At 46.3% G+C, this 20,888-nt stretch overlaps 1 protein-coding gene across 3 annotated transcripts in view; it reads left to right on the top strand.

Moving 5' to 3' along the window:
* The window catches only part of Syne2 (spectrin repeat containing nuclear envelope protein 2), a 305,981-nt gene that overhangs the window by 241,688 nt on the left and 43,405 nt on the right, over nt 1-20,888 (top strand). For all 3 annotated transcript variants that reach the window (XM_055595536.1, XM_055595534.1, XM_055595535.1), the window contains 12 exons: nt 316-468; nt 3,837-4,007; nt 4,475-4,605; nt 6,146-6,350; nt 8,552-8,731; nt 9,322-9,450; nt 11,240-11,394; nt 11,486-11,630; nt 11,975-12,069; nt 13,309-13,543; nt 15,566-15,760; nt 17,678-17,803. In XM_055595536.1, coding sequence (XP_055451511.1) covers nt 316-468; nt 3,837-4,007; nt 4,475-4,605; nt 6,146-6,350; nt 8,552-8,731; nt 9,322-9,450; nt 11,240-11,394; nt 11,486-11,630; nt 11,975-12,069; nt 13,309-13,543; nt 15,566-15,760; nt 17,678-17,803 — 1,920 coding nt within the window. The remainder of the gene's footprint in view (nt 1-315; nt 469-3,836; nt 4,008-4,474; nt 4,606-6,145; nt 6,351-8,551; nt 8,732-9,321; nt 9,451-11,239; nt 11,395-11,485; nt 11,631-11,974; nt 12,070-13,308; nt 13,544-15,565; nt 15,761-17,677; nt 17,804-20,888) is intronic.

Genomic DNA, 20,888 nt, shown 5'->3' with positions numbered 1-20,888 from the left:
GCCTCCTTCAACTGGTTTACACCGCTGGGTCTGTGTTCTGTTTTTCTGTAGACAGTGTTATAGGCTTCTGGGAATATGGCTGTAACGAACAGAGCCATTTAGGGTGGCTTCATGAGTGACTTAATGGATGAAGATACGAAAGACAGGCAGGCTGTTAGCTGACTCAAGTGCCGCAAAGCACACCTCCTGCCATTTACATGCTCCTTGATGATGGAAATTTTTTCCTCAAGAGAGTAAATGCCTGCTCATTAATTGTTCAGAAGTATTATACTTTATTTTTTTATTTTACTTATTTATTTTCTCTTGCCCGTCTAGGACATAGAAAATCAGCTCGCCATGAAATCCAAAGCCCTGGATGAGTTGAGACAGACTTCTCTGACTTTGGAGGGGGGAGGCGTGCCATTGTTAGAGGACATGGCGTCTGGAATTGATGAGCTGTTTCAGAAGAAGGGTCACGTGACCAGCCAGGTAGGGGCCATCCGTCAGTCTGCTGTTTCTCCTCCTACGGTCTTTTCGTTTATCGTTGTTGCTGTTCTTGGATCACGGAGACTCACCCCATGTTGCAGAACCAGGTTGCAGCCGGGAAGAATACTGAAGTGAGAAGTATTCCAAGTCTCGTTTTATGCACTAAGTAGTTGCAGGAGAGCCATGGGTCAAGGCGGCACTGGCAGGCAAGAAATCCGCTCGGCTCCCTCTGTTTTGTCTAACGTACTCAGGCAAGCATAAACGTCTCTCTCCTTCTCTAGGACTAGAGGAGCATCTGGCATCGTTTCCAGGTCAGCTCAACAGCAGCAGTTGGAAAAGAGCAGCCCAAGCCTGAAGGAGATGCGGGAGGGATTGCGGGATCTGTATCACATAGCCTCGGGAGCTGGGAGCAGGGTCAGCATGGGGGGAACCCCAGAGGCAGGAAGAAAGAAGGAAGAGAAAGAGTGTTTAGGATGCCCGCCCCCCAAAGGAGGACACCGGAAGAGGAAGCTGAGACTCTGCACAGGCGTTTACCTCCCACCAAGGACGCTCTGAAGGCTCACGGTTATAATGTGTTTGCGTTTCCTCCAGCCTCCTCACTGGGAGTTATATATGTCACGTGCTAAAATCTGCCTTCGACCCTGTGCCCCTAGGGGACTTGGGAACAAGCCGTATGATTGAAACCCTAGGCAACAGGCAGCCTCGCCCCTTGTCCGGGACTCTGGGAATATAGGGATGAGCTGGCTCAGTCATTTGTCAGTCATGTTTGAGTGACTGTGCTCACCACCAGGGGTAAGAGAAAGCAGAAAGTAATGGGACCATGCTCTCTGAGGAGCTTGAGCAGTGTAAGAAATACACATGAACAGATTACAGTGGTGTGGTGTAATATAGAGGGGGATTGAATTAAGATGGTACTTATAAAAGCACGTAGAAGCCAACCTCGATGGCCCAAGCCTGTAATCCCAGCACTCAGGAGGCAGAGACAGGTGGATCTGTGAGTTCAGGGCCAGCCTGGTCTACCAAATGAGTCCAGGACATCCAGGGGTACACAGGGAAACCCTGTCTCAAACAAGTAAACACAATAATAATAATAGCAATGGTAATAATAATAATAGCATGCAGATAGCAAAATCGTAAGAGAGACACACAAGTAAATGGAAGAGTCCAACCATGAAATACATTTTCAGTTTTGTTTTGTTTTTTTTTTTCAACAAAGGTAGCAAGATTACTCACAGGGAGGAGGAGGATTTTTTTTCCCCACACAGGATGACACTAGGGTGCCCGGATATTAACATGAAAAACAATGACTTGCTGACTCAATACCACAAACAGAAGTTGACTCTAAATGAATCAGACACAAATGTAAGAGTTAAAGCTATGAACTCCTTAAGAAGCACCATAATTGTTCGTGCCTGTCCTCCTAAACAGGACACTGAGCATCGACCGCTGGAGGAGGGGGCAGAAAGCTAGCCTTCATCAAAATCGAGCACTCTGTGCTTTTGGAGAGCACCACAAAGAAATGTAAAGACAAGTGGAGAAGACGGGGGAGAAACAGGAATGAGCTCATTCAGTCATTTGTTCATCTTGTTTGTTTAAGTTACTTAACCACCAGGACTAAGAGAAAAGAGAAAAATCGTGGAAGCCTAACCCCGAGGATGGGGAAAGTATTTGCAGATTGTGTCTTGGCTAAGGGGCTTGTACATACAGTGGAATAAGCCACAGGGCAGTAATTGAATGAGGAAAATGGGGAGGCCGCTTGAAATGGACTTCTCTCTGCAGAAGATGATGTGAATGAGCACATCAGTAGCCACTGAGGGAATAAAAATCAAAGCTGAGATGAAATGCCAGCTGTACCCACGAGGATGGCGGCATTAGCCAGTGCTGATGGCAGACAATAGCAAGCGATAGCAAGGACTCGGTCATGCGCTGCAGGTGCGGGTGTAAAGTGGTCCCGAGGCGCTGGAAAGAAGCGCAGCCGTTCCCTGAAGGTTAAACAGTAGAGTTGACACGACTCTGCAGTTCAGCCAGGTGGTCAATGTTTACAGCCATCTAATCGTGATAGCCCCGAAGCGGTAACTACCCATTGTCTATCCAACTATGGGTGTCTTAGTAAAATGTAGTGGGTGTACCTGCATTGTGGGATATTACTCAGCTGTTCTAAAGCGACAATGTAGTCTATGTCAATGGACTTTAAAGCCTGGTGAGTGAAAGAAGCCAGTTCTCATAAAAAAAAGACCATGTGTGAATCCGTTTATATGAAATGTCTAGTACAGGCAAATCTGTACAGACAGAAAGTGGGTTATTTTTGGCTGGAGGAAAAGTGACTTCTAAATGGAGGTGATGTTTCTTTTTGGAGAAAAAAAAAAGTGTTCTAATATTGATTGTAAAATTTTAACTTTTAAATAGGTAAATTACATGATGTGTGAATTTTATCTCTGTAAAGTATTGGTTTAAAAAAATGCAGGAGGTGGGCTGTGGAAGTGGCTCAGTTGGTGAGGGGACAAACATGAGGACCCAGGTTTGATCCCCAGAACCCACATGAAGAGATGCTGGTCATGAAGATACATGGTTTTAATTCCAGCAGCTGCCGACTGCCATCCCGTCTCTGTCCAAGGGCAGGTTCCTTCCCCAAGCCTGTTCTCTGGAATGATAACACAAACTGACCCCTTTCTGCTGTAACAATGATGGATGCCTTTCACGGTGCTCAGAGCTCTGCCAGCTGAGCCCAGCTCTCGCATTTCTTCTTTCTGCTCTGTGAAGGCTCGCTTAACAAATTTCTTCTCTTTTCCCTCAGACCAAATGTGTGGCATCTTCTGGGATCAAAGCTGGGTGTGGTGGTGCACCCCTTTGATCCCAGCACTCTACAAGAGTCCAGGTTCCATGCCTGCCTGAACTATATGCAAGCACCTTTACCTGCTGAGCCATCTCATGGCCCTCAACATTTTCAAATACTCAGGCTGGCCTGGAATTCATCATATAGCCCAGGCCTGAGCACATCAGCCTTCCAGGTGCTGGCATTACAGGCACACACCCACATGTAGCTTCAGGGACCGTTTTCACTAAGTGGCAAGATGTCTGGCGGGTAAAATGTGCCTGCCCCTCATGGGCATCCCGTGTGTTTCTCTCCAGCTTGTGATGGCTTTGAGGGAGTCCCAGCTAAGTTCAGGCATCACTTCAGCATCTTACACATACAACACTTTACAGCTGTAGAGAATTTTTCACAAACCCTATTGGGTGTGTGTGTTCGTTTTGTCTGTTTTGCTAATTAATTTGCTTTGTGGATAAAGAAACCAATAACAAAGTTAAGTAATTTTGTCCAAAGCCAGAAGGCTAACAGAGTGATTGACCCAGGGTTTGCGCTTTCGCCATAGGTCCATCGACTCAGAGCCTCCTTGCAGTCGGCCCTGCAGGAGTGGAAGGCCTGTGAGAAGCTCTACGACGAGGCCAACATGATGACGACCCAACTGGCATACTCTATGGAGCACAGCAAGCCTGCGGTCTTATCACTGGAGGCCTTGGACTGCCAGGTGCAGAAGCTCCAGGTAAATTAACCAGCGTGGCCAAGGGTATTGTGGGTAGAAACTGAAGGCTGGAGCAAGCCTTAGGATGCATGCAGGTGCTTTTGCACCGCTCACAGAGAAGCAAAAAGTGGCACTTTAACTAGAGGTACCAAAGGCACAGCTTGGAATTTTAAAGTTAGTCACATGAGCCACAGGAAACCTTAAGTGTATCTTGCATTTTCTGTCTGTTCCGTTTCATGGCTTATGACGTTGTTTGTATGGCCGAGTGTTGTATGGTTAGCAGCTTAATACTTCTACGTTCAGCTTGAGGAAGAAATGCATTGTTAGTTGCCTTCTTCCTGTTCTTGGCTGTGTGTCACCGTCCTGTAAAGTCTAAGTGTTTGTGTCATTATTGTGCAGCCACAAGGGCCAAGAAAATGTTACCTTCGGGGTGGGGAGGGAAGGGGATAGTCAAACCATCTGAACTTGACCTTTGTCTGCGTCCTCAGGCCCTTCAAGATGAAGCCGAGAGCAGGGAAGGCAGCTGGGAGAAACTGCAGGAGGTTATTGGCAGGCTCAAAGATTCCTGCCCCTACGTTGCTGGAATAATTGAGGAGAAATGCCAGGATGCTCATTCAAGGTACGCTCAGAGGGAAACTTGAAAGAGCAGTCCTCTCTCTTGCTCCTTATGCCTTGAACAGGCTTCCCACACCTCTAAGATGCCCGGTTTCAGTGTTACTGTGGCTCTGCATTTCATCATGTGAGGTTCAATGTCATGAGAGCTTTCATGTGTCTTGTACGGTGTTTGGGATAATCAAGCCAGAAATGTCTCAGTGGGGCCACTTCCATAGTGCATCCTCTAATAGCCAGGCTCAGTCTCGGGAACCCCCAAATCAGCAACAGAAACACTGAGGAGTAGGGCACCTGTAGGACAAGGTCAGATGGATGTGCTCACGGCATCTCTTGGAAAGTGACCTAACACTGCTCTGCCTGAGCAGGCTGCTTTCGAGTCTTCCTTCGTTGCTGACTCCACTGCCTCAGCCAGCTGAGTCTTATAAAGTATTGAACATAGGACAGCAAAGTGCGTACCCTGACGTGGCGTCCCCGGCTCTCCACCAACTCCTCACTGAAGGGAGGCCGGTATATATCTAGCTCCGAGTTCAGTTTCAGTACCCGCCTCACTGCACAGGCAGTGCTGTTGCTGTTAAAAGATTCAGGTCACTGAATCCTTTGCACATACAAGTTCATTCTTTTCTGCTTGTTGTTTGGGTTGCTGTGAACCAAACCCAGAGCTGGACGCCTGCTACACAAATGCTCTACCGCTGAGCCACGTTCCCAGCCCCGTTCATGCAAGTGCAACGAATAATCTGCAGAATGTTTTGTACAGTCTTTTAAAATGGTTGTTCCAAGCTGGGCGCAGTGCGCATGCCTGTAACCCCAAAAGGCAGAGGCAGTCAGATCTCTGTGAGTTCAAGGCCAGCCTCATCTACAAAGCAAGTCCAGGACAGCCAAGACTACACAGAGAAACTCTGTCTCAACAAAACAAAACAAACAACAAAAATGTTCCTCCTCTCCCTCCTCTTCTGGAAGAATATCATTCAGCTCTTGGCTGACCTAAAATTCACTGTGTAGTCCCAGCTGGCCTCAAACGTGTATTGATCTTCCTGACTCAACCTCCTAAATGATGAGATTCTAATCAAGCCGCTATATTCGGCTAGCTTTTCTTTTTTGATTACTAACATGGAAAATTAAAAAAAAAAAAAAAAAAAGGAGTAAATGGAGGGGAAAGGAAAAAAGCAAGATGAAAATCTGTAAATGGAATTTAAAGATTCCTTTATTTTAACTTGAAAATAAATATTTTGTTTGTTTCATTAATTGCACAGTAAATTTGTTTGACACAAGCATAGTATATAAGGAAGACCTATTGAAAAGCTGGGCATCCATTTAATCCCAGCACCTGGGAAGCAAAGGCAGGAGGATCTCTGTGAGTTCGAGGCCAGCCTGGTTTATACAGTGAGTTCCAGGACACTGAGAGATCCACAATGAGACCTGGCCTCAAAAATTAAATAAATAAGTAAATAAATAAAAATCCCCCTGTTTTTAACTTCTAGTAGAGCGTGAACATGTAAGTTTGCTGCAAGGGGAGGATGGAAGGTTGTTGTCTTATCGTTAACTGCCAGGTGGACCCAGGTGAACCAAGACCTCGCAGACCAGCTGCAGGAGGCCCGAGGTCAGCTTCAGCTCTGGAAGGCTGCTCACGGCGCTCACACAGAAGCCGCAGCCCGGCTGCAGCAGCAGGAGGCGAGGTTCCAACAGCTTGCCAATATCAATATGTCTGGAAACAACCTGGCAGACATCCTGCCACCGGCCCTGCAGGACATCAAGGTGGGTCCAAAGCCTCGGGGACAAAACCAAACCACATCAGCAAAACAGGCAGAGCCAGTGAGGGGCGGCCATGGCCTTGGGAAAGGGATAGACCACAGGGGTGGCGAAGTCATCGGACAGGTGCGCTGGGCTGGCTGTGTGGGGCACAGGTGAGATGGGACACGTGAGGTTGGGAGAACGGGGTAGCAGGTGGTTCAGGGGGGAGGTCCTGCCACCACCTATTCCCAAGCCTCATACAAAATCTGTAATAGAACCACAGTACCTCCCTCGGTCACGGTGTTTGGTCTCTGCAATAGAAACCTTAGCTAAGACATGTGTCTGTGTCTGTGTGGAATGTACGTACACAGGTGTGGGGTACTCACAGAGGCCAGACGGAGGTGTCTGATCCCTTAGAGCTGGAGTTACTGGTGCTCAGGTAAGACTGTCTTGCTTTAAATGTAATCCTGGGGTGGAGAGATGGCTCAGTGGTTAACAGCACTGACTGTTCTTCCAAGGACCCAGGTTCAAGGCCTCAGCACCCATATTGCAGCTCACAACTGTCTGTAACCCCAATTCCAAGGGATCTGACAATTTAACATTAATGTACATAAAATAAAATGAATTCTTTAAAAAGAAAAAAGTAATTATCTTTAAAAAAAAAAAAAAACAAACACAATAATAATTATCATAGGTAGCCAGACGTGGCACACGCCTGTAATTCCAGCACGCAAGGAGGCAGAGGCAGATGAATTACTGTGAGTTCGAGGCCAGCCTGGTTGACCAAGCGAGTCCAGGACAGCCAAGGGGATACAGTGAAACCCTGTCTGGAAAAACAACCAAGCAAACAAACCCCAAACAAAACAAAAATTCAGGGAGGTGGCTCAGCAGTTATGAATGAGAACTGCTTCTTCTGAGGCCCCTGGATTGTTCCTCAGCACCGAGGTTGGATAGCTCACAGTCTATCAGCAAAGGAGGGCACGGCAGGAGCACAAGGCAGGGCAAGTCCTGAAGCAGAAGCCGTGGAGGAACGCTGCTTACTGGCTTGCTCTTCATGGCTTTCTCAGCCTGCTTTCTTCTATACTCAGAACCGCCTGCCCAAGGGCTGGTACCACTGCAATGGCTGAGCCCATTCGCATGCATCAGTCATTAATTAGGAAAAAGCTCTGCAGGCTTGCCCACAGGCCACTGTAGCAGGGGCAGTTTTCTCAGTTGAGGCTCCCTATTTCCAAATGATTCTAGCACGTGTCAAGTTAACAGAGCACTAGCCAGCGCAGTACACAATAATTTGAAATAAAAGTGATGATGGTGATGATGATGGGAGCTGGGGGGATGGCTCAGTGATTAAAGTACTTGCCATACAAGAACAAAGCCCTGAATTCAACCCCATGTCAAAAGCTAAGTGTGGCAATTGAAATCCCAGTGCTGTGGACACAGAGATGGCAGGGCTCACTGGCCAGTCAGGGTAGCCAAAGCAGTGAGCCTAGGCCAATGAAGAGGCCCTGACCCAAAACATTAAGTAAATAAACAAAGTGGACAGTTCAAACACGCCTGCTCGTACCCGTACGTACCCTCAAATATAGCAAAAACAGTAACACCTGGACTTGGTTCTACATGAGTATTCCTCTTCTGGGAATTCTGGGAATTCAGTAATCTTAGACTATTTAAGAACAGAGCAGTTTGAGCTATGGTGTTTTTCCAGTGCTGGGAGGAAATAGCCAGAATGTGAGTACACCATAGTATTGGTAACAAGATGTGTTTTATAGCTTGTGACACTCTAGGTGAAATCAAAAGTGAGAAACAGGTTTAATTAGAGTGCCCTGCAGTCCGCTTGCCTAGTGAGACGCTGAGGACCCTACGTGAACCCATTTATATTGGAAGGTCAACAGCAAGGGACAGGCCATAGTGGTTCTTGAGATGATTTCAAAGTCCATCCCTCAAGAGTTAGACGATTAGAAACAGAAAGCACCCGTCTTCTCAGTCTCCTGCTTCTAGAACCTAGGAGCCTGGACTCTGTTGGGAAATGACAGGTTCTGTGCTAAACTGTCAACCTCCAGAGCAGGGCCAGTACGATACATCATTTTAAGAAAGCCCAAGTTTTTTGTTTTTTTTTTTCAGCTACTTAAACAGTAACAACAAAAAGTGTTTGCAGAGGCGGAAGCGGCAGGGGCTGGGGCCGTGGTGGGGGAGGAGCAAACACTTTGTTACCCTTTCTCCTTCTCCAGGAGCTGCACCATGATGTCCTGAAGACCAAAGAGGCCTTCCTTGAAAATTCCACCCTCTTGGATCAGCTCCCACAGCCTGCAGAGTCAAGCACCCCTGGCCTCCATTCCGGACAACTGCACGCCCTCCAAACAGCTGCCTATCTGGAAAATATGCTGCTGGCGAAATCAAATGAATTTGAGGTTCGTTTTGCCTTTCCTTTTGAGCAGTGATTGTGGACATTCTCATGCCACCCCCAGTCTGTTGGAGACTATGAGGCAGTTGTGCCGTCTAGAAGGCACCTCGGGGAAACCATAGAGTGAAGCCATCCCAGAGTCCTGCTTAGTCACGGGGCCAAGGGCCAGCTCCTCAGCAGCCCTTTGTTCTCCACCAAACATGTTAGTTTAGCAAGGGGCGTGCCTCCTACCCTGTTCAGATCTCGGTTATCTGAATTTTTAAGGAGAGTAATTGAGACATGGATGTGGCTGCTGGAAACACAGCTGTCCATTGGAGTTTTCATTCATCTCCCAAGTTGCAGTGCTCGGAATACCTAGAGGGCGGTGAATCTCTAATACTGTCTCGATGTCAGCAGGAAGGAGAAAAAGTAGGTAGTAGGCAAAGGGAAAAGATTTGATTCACTTCTCTGTGTGGAACTAGGAAGACCTTCCCAAGGCACAGAATGAAACTGCAGAGCCTTTGCAGAGACCTCTGTGAAGTTTTGAGATGATGAGCAGAAAAATAACTTGAACCCTTAGCAGTTCATAATGCCGTGCTTAATTCTGTCTCTTTATAGATTGTTCTGGCGAAGTTTAAGGATTTGGGGGATCGACTGACATATTTAAAAGATCTTATTATGCACGAGGAAGAAAATTTGAATAAACTTTACCTGGAAGAGAAAGAGGAAGTTCCTGACTCGTTCCTGGTATTGGCAATATGTGTCTTTCCTAAGAGCTTATTTTCTATAGGGTTAAAAAATAAGCTAATTACTACTGCGTGAACCTGCTCTCATCCTTCTTCCCTTGGGAGCTCAATCACTCGCTCCTCTTTCATCTGCATTCTGATTAACTCATGAGCACTGCCGTTCACTTCTTTCATTCCTGCTCCATTTTCTTAAGGTCTCAAAAAAACGGAACATTGTGGGACTCTATTTTATCAATAAGTTATCAGTATACCTATGTTATTAATATGTATGCACTGCCCATAGACTTTTTATCAGTGAACCCAAATATTCAAGGAATTCTCTGTTGTGACTAGTTGGGTTTTTTTAGTTTGCAGATCAGATATAAAATATTCAATTAAAATTGGGTGCTTTCCTTTTTTAATTTACTTCAGTGAGTTTTGTATAATTAACATAAAATTAATGAAGGGACTCAAGAATTCTGGATCCTGCAGATTCCCAAAGGTCAGAATTTACCTTGATGAGGAGTCAGCAAATGATAGGATGCTATCCAAATCCCAGTCCATTTTGTAAACAAAAATTTTAGTTAAGCCCAGCCCATTTGCACATTATCTGTGAGGGAGTCTATGGTATGAGGGCAGACTTGAATGGTTGCTTTCCAGACAAGATGGCCCACAAAGCTAAAACACTCTTAGGCTGGCCATCTAAAGAAAAAAAAAATGTTGACCCTGACCTAGAATATGACAGCAGAGTTGAGGAGGTAGAATGGATATTATGGAAGGTGTTTATTTTACATACTGTTGACATCATGTTGACAAGTTTTGATCAGTCTTTCTTTCTTGTGATTTTATACCCTAGGAAAATAAGGGTAGAACGGTTTAGGTCTGGTTTAAGTACCCCACTTAGCTAGGATAATAGGAATGATCAGATTTTCACTCACTGTATAGGCACACTGTAGAAATAACCTGTTGAAGGTCAAGTCATTGGCAGATTACATAGGACTTGGAAGTCCAGAATTGTCCTTTAAAAAGAGAATAACTCATTTTCCGTCTTGCTTAAAGACAAGAGTTAACGTCCCTTCCTACTTCTTGGGCTGCTTTGGTGCTACTTGTGTGGGGGGTTTGTTTGTTTGTTTGTTTTTGCTGTGACAAAATCCCTGGCAAAGGCAACTGGAGAAAGGGTTCAGAGGCCAGCAAGGTGGCTCTGCAGGTGGAACCCACCCAAGGGTGGAAGGAGAGAACCAATTCCATAAAGGTGTCCTCTGCCCTCCACATCCTGCATTCACACCCGTAATAATAATAAGGGCTTTAAAGGGTTATTCTGGCTCGTGTGTTGAGGGCCTCCAGTCCATCATGGTAGCACAGGGGTGAGGCAGCTTGACATATTGTACCCACAGTCAGGAAGCAGGGAGACGTGACTGCTGGCACGCAGCTGGCTTGCATCTCTTTCTCTTTTTATTCAGTCTGTGCTTCCCAGCCTATAGAGGATACCTGTAGGCTACGGAGCCTGTGAGGTACCAACCACATTCAAGATGGGTCTGCCCCCCTCAGATCTCTCAGAAGACACCTTCACAGACATTCCTGAGGATGTGTCTCCTGGATGATCCTAAATCCTATCAAAATTGACATATGCCCTCATGCCATATATATAGGCTGGCATCATTGAGAAATCTAAGTTGAGGCCCAATTCTAACTCTAACTAGCTGTCTGACTGTATGCAAATTGTATTATTCGGGCCCAGTTTCCCTTCATCTTTAAGGTAAGGAGGCCATTTCATCATGTAAACATTTTCTCTGTACTTTTTTTTCTCACAGAACCATGTGCTGGCACTGACAGCCCAGTCACCTGACATTGAGCGTTTGAATGAGGAGAGCCTCAGACTCCCCCTCAGTGACATAACAATAAAAACATTACAAAATGTGAACCGGCAGTGGATCCGAGCTACGGCCACAGCGCTGGACCACTGCAGGTCAGAGCATCTCCCCCCCCCCCATCACTTCAGGGAAGGCAGGATTAACATCGATATTCTAAGGCTCAGCTTTGTTTTCAAATCTTTATAGCAAACTTCAGGGAAATGGGCTGAATGCAAAGTTCCTTCATTACTGTGAAAAATGGAGCCAGCTTCTGGAGAAGATACAAGAATCCCTCACAGAGAATGTTGCCCATGACCTCCCAGCCCTCCTGGAGCAGCAGAAAACCTACGAGGTAAATGGGCGCTTTGCCACTCTCCTTGGGTCAGGGAGGGTGGGGGAAGGGAAAAGAGCCATTCAAATAAAACACAAGGAGTGCCTGTCCCTCCAGAAAAATTTTTTATTTGTCATCCAGCAATTGAAATAGCTACTATTACTAGGTCTGGGTTTTTTTCCCCCAGTATTGTATTCCTGGATGATATTAATCTGATCGTTGACCGCTTCTTGCAGTTGGCTTCCAATAACTTGGAAATTAGTCATTTCACAGAGCCCCCCGGGAGCTGTAGTAGGAAGCATATGCTCCAGGTTCCTGGCGGTGAAATCCGCCAGCTGATGTTTTATGTTTTGGTTCACAAACAGATGTTGGAAGCCGAAGTCTCTGTGAGCCAGACCATTGCCGATGCTTACGTGGCCCAGTCCTTACAGCTCCTGGACACAGCAGAAATACAGCGCAGGTAAGCTGGGTGGGGCCACTGCACTTGCTGGGACAGGCCTGTCACGAGAGCCTCCGTGAGTGTTTCCAGGGTGCCAGGTGGCGGCTTAGCCCGTCAGAGCCATGCTGCGGTGAGTTCTAGCCACTCCGGGTAATTAACCCTGTCTGTCTCCTTACATCTGCCTGTGCACGGAGCCTTCGAGCGCTTCTCTCCCGGCTCTTCCTAAGAGTCATTGTGAACTCCAGTTCTTAGGGTGCCTAACTACCAAACAGAAACCTTGACTACACCCATGGTGGAACTGCCCTTCTGCCTCTACCTTAGGACAGGGTTGTGCCTTATGGCTGTAAAAAATGCTAACCATGCTTTTTTTTTTTTTTTTTTTTTTTTTTTTTTCTGTTGGAAGTGATGAAGGTGGCAGCACAGAGGATCCTGGAAACAGCCGCTACCCGGGCATATTAACTAAGTTTCTACTGCTTCCTCTGCATTACCTTTTTCTCTCTTCTGTCACCCGTATACGGTTTTGTCATCTGAAAATAGATTGTAAGGTGCCACTGTCCCTGAGGGTGAAGCCGTGTCGTCCCAGATGGAGTCAGTCAGTAGGCAGTGGCAGGCAAGCTGGGCAGAGCCCCGAGGCCAGCCTGTGAGCACAGCTGAGCCGCCCCGAAGCTAGCTGGCACGGCCAGAATCCAGAGGTGGCCCAGTCGTTCAAACCTTCCCGAGTATCCTGGTGGGCAGCATTTCCCCGCTCCTCCGAGTCTCCTTTCAGTATGCCTGAGAAATAGCCCTGAGAGACACACACGGGCCTGTTCCAGGGTGATAAGCTACTTTGTCTGCTCATTAGGACAAACGTGACTCTCTCCTTATAAAGAAAGACCTCACTTCTCACGTGAGCAGTGTTATTCATCTGGACAGAGCTCCTTGGGTGGCTGTGGCCCAGCTCGCTCTCAGCTGTTCCCGAAAGCCCTGCCTCTATGAACTTCCAATGGTCCGGCTTCTGGCTTTTCGGAAAGTCAACTCTGAGTGTTTAAGGGAGTTCTCCCCGGGAGTGCTGGCCAGTCACCAGGTTATGCTTGGGCACATTCTACACACACGGTGTACCCCCAGCGCCGCACCCCTCATGGTGTTTAAGACGAACCGGGCTCCGGGGTCCTGAAGCCGTTTTGTTTCATGAAAACCGCACACGCAGACTTCTGCCAGTCCTTGCCAGTTGCTTTTTCTACACGTTCCTGTTAATCTCTCACCATTTTCTTTTTTTCCTAGACCAGAATTTGTCTCCGAGTTCTCAAAGCTGTCAGAGCGATGGCAGAGTGCTGGCCGGGCTGTTCAGCAGAGGAAGTGTGACATTGACCGGCTGGTGACGCAGTGGCGCTTCTTCACCACCTCTGTGGAGGACTTGCTCCGTTTCCTCGCTGACACCGGCCACCTACTGTCCGCCCTGAAGGAACGGGACCATTCCAGCCCCTGCCAAACCAGACGCCTGATCCACGAGCTGAAGGTATGTATGCACAGTTTGGGGGGTGGCGGGGGGGGAAGCTTTATATATGCAAGATGTTTGTTGGACTGAGGCTTTATTTGAATCTATTTGTATTATTATTTTTTTTAATCATGGGTGTGTGTGTGTGTGTGTGTGTGTGTGTGTGTGTGTGTGTGTATGAGTGCTGGTACCCGAAATGGCCAGAGGTGTTGGGTTCCCCTGGAAGCTGGGGAGTTACAGTTGGTTGTGAGCCATTGATAGGTGTGCTGGAAGTTAAACTCTGGTCTTTTGAAAGAGCAGTATATCTTAACCTCTGAGCCGTCCCTCCGGCCCCCTGAGGTTCAGTGTTTTCCATCACGACCCAAGTGGTTGTGTACAATGGGAAGCCAGCTAGGTATGGCCACCCACAGCCTGCCCCCTAGCCTTGTGTGTTGGAAGCCCTGTCTCACCCACACGCCTAGAAATGGAGGTGGCCTCTTAGGGTGTGGAAAAAGCACGCACTGCCGATGGGCGAGTAAAACGAGAGAAGTCTGTGGTGATGGGATCATACCACCCAAACCCTTCAGGGACTGGCACATGTGTAAGGGGTCCACAGGGACAATGACAGATGGAAGAGCTGATTGTTCCTCCAGAGCAAAGTCAGACAACCAGGCATGCATCAGAAAGGGTTTAGGGGCTGGCAAATGGCTCAGAGTAAAGGTGATTGCTGCCAAGCCTGAAGGCCTGAGTTCAATCCCTGGGATTCACACGATAGAAGGAAAGAACTGACTCCCACAAGTTGTCCTATGACCTCCAGATATGCACTGAGTGGCAGATGCGCCCCAAATTCTGTAAGCAAATCAACATATAAAAAATTAAAGGAAAGCTGCTGCGTGAGCATAGGATTAGAGTATAGTGAACACGTTCCCTCTTTAGTAGAGGGAACCGCTCCTCCACTGGAGCTGCAGCCAGAAGCCACCCCCTGAAGTGCTGGGCTGGCCTCATTCACTTATCCAGTCCTCAGCTACTGACTGAGCACCTTCTCTGTGCTGGTCTCTGTCCTCATCGCAGTATAAGGACCAACCAGAAGACTCCTGCTCTCATGCACACATCCAGGAAATTAACTAAAGAATTAATTAATTTAATTTAATTAAAGAAAATAAAAGAGTGTAGTCAGCTTACACAGATAATTAACAGAGGAGTTGGTGTCGACTTTAGGTTTGGGTGATCTCTGGGATGGTGGCATTTTAAAGTGGGACCTGAATAACGAGAAATGAACCAACCCCCAAAAAGATTTGGAACATAGTTTGGCTGCTACATGCACACAGAGGAGAAACTGAGTCAGAGAAGACTCTAGGGTTTTGGCCAAGCAAAACTGTACGCTCTAGGGGTGTTGCCTGTCTGTGTGTTCTCTTTTCCTGTGCTCTTAGCATATGTTCACTCCACTGAGTTAACCTGGTGGTAACCTGTGTAACGACTTCAATTCAAAGACTCTAATTGTCTTCTTACTGCTCTGAGATCCCCATTGCCTTCTAAATTGTTATTTGTGAATATATATAGGCACACATAAACATACGTATATGCAATTTTTATTTGTATGTATGTATGTGTGTTTTGCCTACATTATGTCTGTACACTGTGTGGTGCCCCAGAGGCCAGAAGACCATGTCCTATCCCCTGGTACTGGAGTTACAGACAGTTGTGAGTTGCCATGCAGACGTTGGGAATTAAACCAGGATCCTCTGTAAGAGCAGTCGGTGCTCTTAACCACTGAGCCACCCCTCCAGCACCCTGAGCTTTCATTCTACTAACGGTCTTATCTGTGACTATATCCTTGGAAATGATGCCATGACCACCGCATGCGGGAGCATAGGCCTACCCGGAGTTAAGCATTCGATTTGGATGTGACTGTGTCACGTGTGTGTGCGCGTGCGTGCGTGCGTGCGTCCACACGCTGTACAGATGTGTCCACCTTATGTAGAACTTAGCATTTAAGCGGAGCTCTGAGGGAAATCCGTGGTCACCTTTTAAGCATACCAGAGTCAAGCCCTGTTTTTCTTTTAGAACAAAGAGATCCATGTTCAGAGGTGGCGAACCACCTATGAGCTGGCCTTGGAAGCTGGGGAGAAGTTACGGGACACACCCAACCTGGAAACTAAAGAGTTCATCGACAGGCAAGCCAGCAAGCTTCAGGACACCTGGAAGGACACTGAGCTGAGCCTGAGAGAGATGATTGGCCAGCTGCAGAGCACTGCAGAGGTAAATGAAAGACCTTGCAATAATCTGGGACAATAGGAGTGTTTTGTTTAATCCAGTATTTTGAGTTTTCTAATGAAAGTCGATTTTTTTACCAATATATGAGTCATGCCAGTTACTGCTATTAATGAAATAATAAACTGCATGGGAAAAACCAAATATTGCATCTAAAAACACTTGAGATGCTATGAAGATACTTACTTTGGGTCAGTGATATGGCTTAGTGGGTTAAAGCACTTTCCAGCCAAGCCTGCAGCCTGAGTTCAATCCCCGTTACCCACGTGGTGGGAAGAGAAAACCCTCTCCCACAGAATGTCCTCTGACCTCCATCATGTGCTATGGCAAACCCGCACCTACCCATCCACATACGCTAAATAAATGAGTAAATAAACAAATGTAAAAAGGAGAGTTTTATGAAGCACGAAACAGTCAGATTCATCGGATGTTCAGTACATGAAACTAACATTCCACTCACGCTCCGTCCTGGGGTATGATAACATGAAAATGACACAGTTGTGCTGTGTTTTTCTGTTATCACCAAAGAATGCATCTTTCCACGGACATGAGTTTCTTGGGCAATTGATCACTATGTGTTTAAGAACTGAAATGTTTTTTAGTAGAAGAATCTTGTTTTTGTTTTTGTTTTGTTTTGTTTTTTTGGCCCCAACACGAAGTTGTTCTCAAGGACTGAACTGTTTTAAAGTTATGATGCTCTTGGACTTCAAAAGCAGTTTTTAAGTTTGTTTCTCTTGTCCGAATATTAAGCTATTTTTGTTTTGTTTTTCATTTGTATGCTTATTTCTGACATTCCGCCAATCTGTTGGTGTACCAAAGACAGATAACCAGACTACCCAGGGAAATTTTTCTAAATCAAGAGTGAATTTGCGTGAGTTGGTTGGAGCCCCTGAGCTATGAACAGAGCATCTGCGTTTTGTTGTACTGACTCTGTGAAATGCGTGAGCTAGCAGACAGGCTGTGTCAGCCCTGCTGCTAGAGCATGGCGTTAATGAACATCAAGGTAAAGGAACCTGCATGCAGCGGGGTGCTTCTCTGTTTGCCTCCTTCTTAGCTAAGTTCCGGATAGTTTATCCCAAGATGATACCCTTCCCAAGGGTATCGCCCTTAGCTGAGACTACCCCGATAATGCTTAGGGTCAGTACTAAAGAATAGAATATTCTATTGCCGTGTTTATACACTTTTAGCGAGTTCAGAAGTAGGAGCGTACCCTAGTGGATCAGTTCTGGATGCCACAAACATGAAAAGGCAGGCACCTATTGGCTCAGTATCATAAGGGTTAAGGCAGAGAAGGCTCATCTCTTACCCACGTCTTTAACTTCCCATCTGCGAGCCAACTGCTATCCCCAAGCCTCCGCTTTCTCGTTTCCAGACGTGTCAGCCAGCGCTGCACGTCTTAAGGTTTTTACAACTTCAGTGATGTGATAAAACTCTTTGCAAACTCCAAAGTATTTTAAGCAGAAGGTGGCAGGGGGAGAGAGAAGTTGCAGTTGTGAAAGGAGCCAGGTATTAGGAGAGACACAGAACAGATAAGCAAGGAGGGGAATGGCAGTACGCTCTGCCTGCCTCTGCTGTCATGACACGCACTTAAGGTGTGAATGCTGAAAGTCCTTCCAGTAGCCTTTTAGATGCATCTAAAAGGTCAGCATCTAGAACTGACCCAAAGGATTAGAAAGATGGAGCCGGAAGAGATCCTTCCCCAAACCAATCCATCTCAGTGATTGACACATGCTGATGTCCTTTGTGTCCCTCCCGGTCAATCTGTGCGAAGAAAGGGACTGATTTCTATGTGGCCTCTCCAAACACGTTTGTAAGAATGCACACGTGCATTAAGCGAACTGGTCTGTTGTCTAATTCAGTCTGGAGAGCCAAGTGCTTACCAGTTCTAACACTGTTTTCAAATAGACCTGGGACCAGTGTGAAAAGAGAATCAAGGAGCTGAAAAGCAGGCTGCAAGTTCTGAAAGCACAAAGCAAAGATCCTCTTCCCGAACTTCACGAAGACCTCCACAAAGAAAAGGAGCTGATTAAGGTATTGACGGCGAGCCCAGGGCCAAGATAATCACACAGCCGCCTTCTGGGCATTCAAAATGCTTGCCTGCATCTGTGTTTGTGTGATCAGGCTGAGTGTTCTGGTCAGCTGGAAAAGATTTTCCCTGTCTTCAGTCTAACATCATTCTGGTCTCTTAAGGTGTTAGAATCGATGTTTCGCCTGGCCCTTGTGTAAAGTGAGAAAGGCTTTTACAAAACAATACATTGTAGGCTCTTAGGGCAATTCTCCTTCCTATTCTCTATCTGTTTCTTTCCTGTAATGGAAGATCTGGCTTCTGAGTATTTTTTTTTTTTTGTGTGTGTGTGTGTGTGTGTGTGTGTGTGTGTGTGTGTGTGTGTTTGCATGTTTGTGTAGTGTGCAGCTCAGAAGACAGCCTCAGGTGTCTTTGCCACCCACCTTCTTTGAGGCCGAGTTTCTTTTGTGTGTTCCTACACTAAGTACTCAGGCTAGCTAGCCCATGAGCTTCTGGGGGGTGAGCTTCTAGCTCTGCACCCCATCTCACCGTCTCACTGTAGAGGGGCTGGGACTGCAGCCATGCATCACCACCCACGCTTGACTTGCATGTGGGTTCAGGATCTGAACTCGGTCATCAGGCTTCCACAGTGAGCACTTTTGCCCACTGGGCTGTGTTCCTGGCCTTGAGATTACTTAAAACAAAGCAAAACAAAAACCTGTTTATTCTCTGACCAAATGACTTTGTCTTTGAAGTAATATTGAAGTATGACTTAAAAGCTCACTTTTAAAATCAATAGACTTGAGTTCTTTCAAGTACAACATGTTTATGAAAACCTTCCGAACTATATTCTGTCTAGTTGGCAAAGGTTCTTGAACATCAAAGATCTTTGCAGAAGATGGGGCAGAATTGTAGACAGGAATTCCAAGTAGGAATTGTAGATCATTGAATTCCAAGTCAGGAACCTCCATGTCTCTTTCTTGCCCACCTGTTTGGTGTTTAAGAAATTTTTTGAGACCTTTTGGAATGGTCTTTTAATTTTTTTCTTCCTTCAGTAACTAGGGATTAAACTGACAAAAAGTAGAAGGGAAGGGAAGGGAAGGGGAAAGGGAAGGGGAAAGGAAAAGAAAAGAAAAGAAAAGAAAAGAAAAGAAAAGAAAAGGAAGGGGTCTTATACTGGAATCTGTGTCAGAAAGTAGACTTTCTTCCTATATACATTTGTCTTTGTCATAAAAATTTCCTAGTGTACTTTGAAGGCATAATAAAAAGCACAAAAGCATAAAGGGCACTGAAGGCCATCTCTGTAATGAATCCTAACACTTTGTAGTTGGAGGCAGGTAGACCAGAAGGTCAGCACCATCCTTGACTACATAGCAAGTTCTAGGCCAGCCTAGGCTAGGCGAGACCCTCCTCTCAAAATTAATTAATGTAAAATGACACAACAAAGGGCTAAGGCAGAGTGTTCACTTGGCTTGTAGAGAAGGCGCTAGCTAGCTTCCTCCCCAGTATCACAAGGAAACAAAAAACATGACAGACAGCTTTTGTCTGTTATCATCGGGTAAAGAAATGAACATTTCAAGTTTCCAATGTGCTTGCCCTTCCTGCTGGCCTCCATGGCCCTGACCCTGCTGGCTTCAATATTAAACTGCCATTAGCAGGGCATCTCAGTCTTAGGAGGTAGAGGCAGAAAGATCATGGGTTAAGGCCTGTGTCAGCTGCATAGAGAGTTTAAGGCCAGTCTGGGCTATATCAGGTTTAGATCAAGATGCCAATAACAAATGAGAGAATACAGTGTCATTCTCCACTGATATTCGGGAATTTTCTTTCATAAAGTCTAGAAGCCTGTGCTGACCGCAAAATAAAAGCTTTTAGGGACGTTCCCGAGGTGCCCGAAGCTTTTATTGGCTCAGCCCCATTGATCAGTGAAAACAATCATGGCAGAGATGCACAAATTCATCCAACCAGTGGCTATATCTGGAGTTGACCGATTCAGCTAGACTTGCTGGCTAGCAAGCCCCAGGGACCCTCTTGTCTTCCCCTCCCTGGTGCTAGAGAGGCATGCACCGGCTTTTTCACATTGGAGGATCCAACCCAGATCCTCAGGCATCTCCCAAGCATCTGCCCATCCCTTTTGGTTCCAGTGGTAGTGCAGAAAAATGGGACTATGAACTAATACCATTGGAAAAGGCTTATGCTGCCCTGTTGCCAGAAGGAAACCAACCAAAGCCTGTATGCTGCTGTATAGAAAAACATGAAGTTATATATCATGGGGTAACTGGAATCTTACATGTATTAGTTTTGTAATACTGACCATTTATCAGGCTAAAGATAAAGGAAACTTATCTGACTGACTTATTCTCTTTTGCAGTCATTTTCTAGCAAATCTGGGGCATCTTAACTTAAAGGCAGAAGCATTCTTTGGTTGGGTGTTTGGGTGAATGGATGTTTTTTTTCCAAAGGAGGGGACCCAGGGTCTCATGCATGCTAGGCAAGTACTCCGCCACTGAGATAAACTCCCAGGTCTGAGGCATGGTTTCTGGAATGTTCCTACAAAAGTAATCATCAGCTCTAATTAGCTCACACACGACCTCCCTGTGTATTGTCTGATTCCCTCATTTGTTATGAACGTTTTAAAGCTCTTAGCCATGTATGGTTATACAAAACCTCTAATCCCAGATTAGGAAGCCAAGGCAGGAGGACTGCTACAAGCTGGAGCCCAGCCTAGGCTACATAGTGAGTACCAGGCCTTTTGGAGCTGCATGGCAGGACCCCATCATTTGCACAGCTGGCATGAAGCTCTGAGTTCAAGCCCCATCACTGCAAAACCAAACAGATAGACAACAACAAAAAAGTTACTGGTATAAACGGACAGACTGCTTTCCTTTCATTCACACATTTTGATAGCTGAGGATTCAGTGTGCATGTGGCAAGTCATGATAAAACGCCATGATCGAAAGCATCTTGAGAGGAAAAGGCTGTGTTTCAGAAGCAGTGTTGTCATGGTCCCTGCCATTCTGTCCATGCAGTCTGTTGGAGAGATGCATGCTAACCATATAGCTACATCGTGTGTGTGTGTGTGTGTGTGTGTGTGTGTGTGTGTGTGTGTGTGTG

Source organism: Psammomys obesus, unplaced genomic scaffold (assembly GCF_907164565.1).
Source record: "Psammomys obesus unplaced genomic scaffold, mPsaObe1.curated_primary_1811, whole genome shotgun sequence".
Lineage (NCBI taxonomy): Eukaryota > Metazoa > Chordata > Mammalia > Rodentia > Muridae > Psammomys > Psammomys obesus.
This window is presented reverse-complemented; position numbering and strand designations above follow the sequence as displayed.